The 6,574-nt window shown below is 41.4% G+C and overlaps 1 protein-coding gene across 1 annotated transcript in view; it reads left to right on the top strand.

The window, feature by feature from the left end:
* Positions 1 to 6,371: 6,371 nt before the first annotated feature.
* Positions 6,372 to 6,574, top strand: part of E2F3 (E2F transcription factor 3) — a 43,081-nt gene continuing 42,878 nt past the window's right edge. The window contains exon 1 of the mRNA XM_026843626.1: positions 6,372 to 6,513. Within this exon, the coding sequence (XP_026699427.1) occupies positions 6,372 to 6,513 (142 nt within the window). The remainder of the gene's footprint in view (positions 6,514 to 6,574) is intronic.

The raw sequence follows: 6,574 nt of genomic DNA, 5'->3' as shown, positions 1-6,574 counted from the left end.
ATGGATATACACAGGAGGTTTTTTTAAGATAAATATATGACTTCATGCAAAGAATTGAGATTCGTACTGAATATCAACAGATTGTGATGACCTTGCCAGCAGTTTAAAAAAAAATCATTAACCCTGAAAAATAAACTCATGTGAACCAAGCAATCATTTCTACACCACAAAGTTCTTTTGATAGCTAGGCTTAATGGATGTTACACAGGCATAATGAGGAGATGCTACCAAATGATGCTGTGTTATGTATGCCCTCGCTCTAGTTAGGTGGTCTGCTGCTTTCCCTGAAATCACTGCAATAGGAGGGATGGTTCGTTGGTAAAAAAGATTGTCCCCATGTCTAATTAATTTTTTACAGCAAAGTGACATTTCAAGGTTGATGCCTTTTAATAATTAAGGGATGACAGTCCTCTAAATGTTTCCAGAAACTGCTAAGTAAATACACCCAGTAACTAGATCACACACTGCTCATAGGACTCATTTCACTCCTAAATTGTCAGATCCTCTTCTTAGTAAAAATTACAGAATAAGGAAGACAGTTTAGTTTGCTTGGTTTCACTTCTCTGTTTTATAAAGTTTGGTCTCTATTCTAGAAAATATCATTATAATCCCTGTAAATTTTGTAAGTGTAAACATGGTTAATGATTTTGCCCAGGTTTGATGCATTTAATTCACAAGGGTTCATTTTTTTTTTTTTAGTTGGTTAGTTGGATGTTTGTTTTTAAGTCCAAGTCCCAACTAAGAGAAAAAAGGGTCTAATGACATAAACTGTGTTCAAAGGTTGTGGAACCATATTAGATTATTTCCAGTAATGTCCCAAATATCTAGCCCCCTGCACACAAGCAGAATTGCTATTACTTTACTACAGCTCCATCATGTTTATTCTCAAATTGTTCTCCAGAAGAGATGCCTATATATTATTCTCTGGGAGGGTAGGGATGCCTTTACTTAAGGTTATCCAGCATTTCCCATTCTGAGACTCAATTTTTCAAATATATGTCATTTTCTAAAAGCTAAATAATTTGGTCTGAAATTTCACAAAGTTGATGGCCTCAGCCTGAAATTCTTGGCCAGTACTATTAAACTACTTGAGAAATAACGCAAAGGAACACAAGCTGTCTTTTAAAAATCTGGCAGGCTTTTCTTTGAAGTAAAGCCTTGAAATTTAGTCAAGGATAGCTCTAATACAATTTTTCTGAAATTATTTTTTTCTGAAAAGTGAAACATACTAAACATCATAGCTTATAATTGATTCACTAATGCTTAGTAGCTGCTTTAGAATATGTCATCATAATATAGCAATCATAAGTCAAGAAAGCAATGCAAAAAGTAGGATCACAGCCCAGACTGGAAAAGAGCAGACTTCGGCTTTTTCAGGTATCTGCTGGGAAGAATCCCATGGGAGATTGTCCTGAAGAGAAGAGGATACCAGAAGATCAATTGCTTTTGAGGGATCACCTCCTCCACACTAAAGTTTGGTTCATCCCAACGAGCTGGAAATCAAGCAAAGTCAGCAAGAGGCTGGCATAGATGAGCAAAGAGCTCCTGACAAAACTCAAACGTAAGAAGGAAGCATGTAAGAGGTGGAAGCAGCAACAACTGACCTGGCAATAATATGAAGATGCTGTCCAAGAATGCATGGATGGGGTTATGGAAGCCAAAGCCCACCTGAAGTTGATTCTGGAGAGTGATGTGAAAGGCAAGAAGAAGATCTTATCTAGGTACATCAACAACAAAAGGAATATGAGGGAAAATGTTGGCATGCTGCTGAAGAGACTTGGTGACCGAGGAGATGGAAGAGGCTGAGGTACTGAATGCCTTTCTTGCCTCAGTATTTACTGGTAAGATGTGCCTTCAGGAATCTCAAGTTCCTGAGAGACTGGTGGTCTAGAGAAAGACTGAGAAAGAAATTCTAGACTGAAGGTCTAGAGAAAGAAGGATTTACCCTAAGTAGAGGAGGATCAAGTTGGGGAACATTTAAACGAACTGGATGTACACAAGTTCACGGGACCTGATGGGATGCACCCATGAGTGCTGAGGGAGCTGGCCAATGTCACTGTGAGGCTACACTCAATAATCTTGAAAGGTCATGGCAACTGGGAGAGGTTCCTGATGACCAGAAAAAATCAAATGTCAATCCTGTCTTCAAGAAGGGCAAGAAGGAGGATTGGGGAACTACAGATCTTCCAGCCTCACCTCAGTCCCTAAAAAGGTGATGGAACAAATTATCCTGAAAACCATTTCCAAGCACATGAAGGACAGAAAGGCGATTGGGAGTAGTCATCTTGGATTTATGAAGAAAAGATATGCTTGACCAACCTGATAGCCTTCTACAGTGAGACTGACTGGTTCAGTGGATGAGGGGAGAACAGTAGATGATGTTTATCTTGATTTTGGTAAGGCTTTTGATAGTGTCTCCTCTAACATCCTCATAGAAAAATGGATGAAGTGTGGGCTATGTTAAGTGGACAGTGAAGTAGATTGAAAAATGGCTGAACTGTGAGGCCCAGAGGGTTCTCATCAAGAGCACAAAGTCCAGCTGGAGGCGAGTCATTAGTGCTATCTGGTAGGGGTCAATACCGGGGCCCATAGTGTTTAACATCTTCTTTAATGACCTGGATGATAGAATGTCACACTTTCAGTGACAGCACAAATCAGTAGTCCCTCCAGATGTCCATTTGCTGTCATGCAAGTTGTGTTCCAGATGTGTGATCATGAGCACATAACCCCATCCCTGCCTTCTCAACTCTTCCTGGGATACTTGTGAAGTCAAGCTCCAAAATTTAAGAAACTGAGTTCTTAAATGTTAGTAATTAGGAAAGCGGGGTTTTGTACAATCTCAGTTCTGCCCCATCACATGTATATGTGATGATGCAGTCTTTTGTTATATGAACATTATTCCTGCACAATTCTTCATTCAGTATGAAGGATGGGCAGGTCTCATATAGTAAGCAGCTGTTCAGTATATTCTGTCCTCATGATTACTCCATATGCAGAGCTATACATTTATCTACTGTCTATTACTAATTAAACCTTTCTTACAGGTTGTTTTATTTTTTAACTCGGGAACTTTTTTGCAGTCTTCATTTGTACATTGTCCAGAACCTACTTCATGGGAGAAGTCACATTAGAATCCAGGTCTCTGGGGCAGCTTTAACCATTCTAACATCGAGGTTAAGCTTAATCTCTATTGTTGCTTCCACTACCTGCAATAACAGTCAGAATCCCAAAGAAAACAGTCCTCGTTACACAGGTTCATAATTTTTCAGGACAAATGCAGCCTTTTCCCTAAATGACCCTGTGGGTGAAATTGCGTATCATCATAGAGATAAAGACTATACTCACAAGGACAGTTGTAGAGTACTATAGTACCATACTCATATGGAAAAATAAATCACAGCTGCACATCAGGCTTAATTATAGTATCTCCTAAGCCTTTTTGTTCTGCAGGGTATTTTCTCTGCAACAGATACCTGGATGATGACATCCCAGTAGGCAGCAATTTGTTTTTTATAGACCAACATGTTCTTGGGCCTGCAATTAGCTTCCTTTATGTAGCTCTCTGTACACTTCTTATGTATGTTTTACTTTCCACTTTCTTTAGGTTCCTTCCATTAGCTCTAGCAAGTGAATTACATGTTTAATAAGTCCTGCTGCAAACTATCTGCCACAGAATTGTATTTAAAGAAAAGAAAATGCACCTCTTCTCAGTGCAGAAAACTTATCTTCTGCAGTGTGTTCTGCACAAGTCAGTTTATGAACAGCACGGTTGCTTTTCAGATCAACCCCATTCTTCCTTCAAAGTTTCTCCACCAGCCTCACCACAGTCACAGCACAACTCCACTTCCAGAAGACTGGAACATGTGACCTTCCCATTCAGACAATACAGGTCATGTCTCCTGGCCATCCCATTGGGCTGGTGCTTGTTTCCAGGAGTAGCATTTTACATTTGGTTGCAGGAAGATGCTACCTGGCAGAGTTTCTTCTCCTGCTGGAGTAAGGACTTATTTTCTATTCTTTTTCTCATATAAAAATAGATGTAGTCTTTCTGGATTTATTGTAGTTCAGTTAAAGTGTCCTTCTGAGTGTAACAGGGTTTTGCTTGTTTCTTGAAAACTTTGAAACTTTCTTATGCATTAAGCTAGACTCTTTTCCTTCACAATTAAAAACAACACACAGAGAAACTATATAGGATTTAAGTGGTAATAGTTTAGCTTTATTTTATTTCAGCTGCTTGACGTATGCCCTTTACAGAGTAATGAGCTACTAGAAACTTAGATAATGAAAGAAACAATATATGACAGGGAATTCTGAAAGGTATCATGCCTTAGACTGTGCACGGCCTCTTTTGCTCCATCTGTTTACTGTATTTTGTTTCTGCTCCTGGGATCATGGCTATTTCTACTGTATCTGCATGGCTCTTTTTATACTTTAGTCTTTGTTCTTTCTCTTTAAAGGTCTGCTCTAAGGACTTTCTATTTTCCCTGATGTTACTTTGCTGTGTTTGTACCTTGGTTCTTTCCTTATTGCTTTTCTTTCTTTGTGATGTAACATCATGGCCCATGTTTCTTCTCTTCATCCTGCAGGATCCTTGATTATTTCCCTTTTCTCCTCTTTTTTCTTTTTTTATAATGTTGCCTCTATCCACATTTTTTCTTAGATGCCTTTTTAACTCTCCTCTCTTTTCCTGAAGAGTACCCATTACCCCTTTCACAGCTGTCCACAGTTACCATTCTTTCCTGTTATTTTCATTCCCTTTCATCAAGGATATGTAAAAGCAATGTGGTGTTACCATTTCCGTACATGGAAAAAAAAAACCCAATTTAATTTGAACTATAAGGAAGTTTACTGCCCTGCTGCCTGCACATTTCTCTATGTCTGGACTCTTCCCTCTCCACCTGCTGTTCACATTCCTCAGCTTCTGCACTGCTTTGGCTCTCAGATTTGCCCCTGTAACCTTCTCTTGCTACGAGGCAGCAAGTCCTGACATAGGACGCCCTCGCATGATGGGTAGTTAGCTGAAGATGGCAGAGACCCTGGCAGAGGAAAACCATAAAACACACTTCAGAAGACTGAAGATGAACTCTGCAGAAGGGAGAGATTTCTGTTTCTCCCCACTTCCGCTGAGGATACACCTCACCCAGCCAGCCAGGTGCTGCTGTACCTGCAGTGGCCAAGGCACACCGAGCACAGGTCTCAGCTGCTTCATGCTGAGCATGGATACAAAGTTGGATGTTGCTGGTTGACTTAAGAGCAGTTCACAGTAGCAGAACTGCAGATTTAGATAAAATTTTAAACAATGCTAAGTTTCGGTAGAAGAAAATGAAAATTTTCAGCCAAGCCCTGCTCCTGTCTGGCCTGGAAGGACCATAATGAAGACTTGGAAAGGCTTTTAGACTAGGAAAGGTCCTGGATGCTCAGCCCAGACTTGTGTCATGTCTAAATGAAGTCTTCCTCATCTGTTAAAAAATTTCCGGTATCCCTGGGTAGGCTGCTTCAGCGTTTCTTCACTACAACATCTGTTGATCCCCAGTTACCTAGATTAAATCTAATACTGCTTAAAAAGCCCATAATCTTCCCTACAGCAGAAAAGGAATCTCTTTGCGACCTTTTGTATATCAGATCACCACTGCCCTGCCTTTTCATCCCGACAAAACAAAACCCAACTTTTGTTGTTTTTTGTTTTTTGTTTTTTTTTTTTATCATGTTTTTTTAAATCATGTCTATTGTTCTTGTTTTCCTCTGGATTCTCTCCAGGCTGTACCTTCCTTAACGTGCAGTGCCCAAAATTGTATGCAGTAGCTTAATCAAGGCCTCTCCAGTGCCAAGAGGAGGAGAATTTCATTCTTTGATGGAAAACATACCCAGAATGGAAAATGCCCTTGTTTTACATGCAAAAGTATCACACCGTGGGCATCCGCTCTGTTTGAGCTGTGGTCAGAGCAGGGGGAACTACAGGCAGGCTTGCAGACTCGATGGAGCAAGTTGTTCGTGTACCTGCTAGTGATGGACACGGGGAACGTTACCAAGGGAAGGGGTCTTCATCTGCCCGATTCAGCAGCGTCAGGATGGACACGTCTGTTGGGAGTGCTAGTGGCAGGGGGTGCGCGTGTGGGGAAGTGAAATGTGGAGAAACTTGGCACAGCCAAACGGGTGCTGGCCAGGGTGGGGTGGGGTGATTTAGTAAGTTAGGGAGGCATTTAAGTTTAGGAGGCATTTTAGTCAGTGAAGATGCTGCCTGGAAAGTGTAAACAGCTGTTTCCATAGTTCCACTGTTTTACTTCTTGGAGGTAATAGAGAAGAGAAAGGGAAGGGGAAGGGGAAGCGAATGTTTTGACGGGTGCTCTCCTTTCTTGGAAAAAATAAACGAGATGCCTCAGGCAGCCTGGTTGGAAGACTTACGGGCGCAGGAGTACGAAGACGACGGAAAGTACTTCTCCAGCCACCAGAGCGTGAAAACCCGCGTAGGGACGCCGTTAAACGGCTCCCTGAACACGTCACCCGCACAGGCCGGTGCGTTTCCCATCAAACCGGGGCGAGAACTCGGGTGCCGGGCGGGAACCCGGCCCAGCGG

The sequence above is a fragment of the Athene cunicularia genome (assembly GCF_003259725.1).
Source record: "Athene cunicularia isolate RWA chromosome 2 unlocalized genomic scaffold, athCun1 chr2_part1, whole genome shotgun sequence".
Classification (NCBI taxonomy): Eukaryota; Metazoa; Chordata; class Aves; order Strigiformes; family Strigidae; genus Athene; species Athene cunicularia.
The sequence above is the reverse complement of the archived record's forward strand: the minus strand, read 5'-3'. Positions and strand labels throughout refer to the sequence as shown.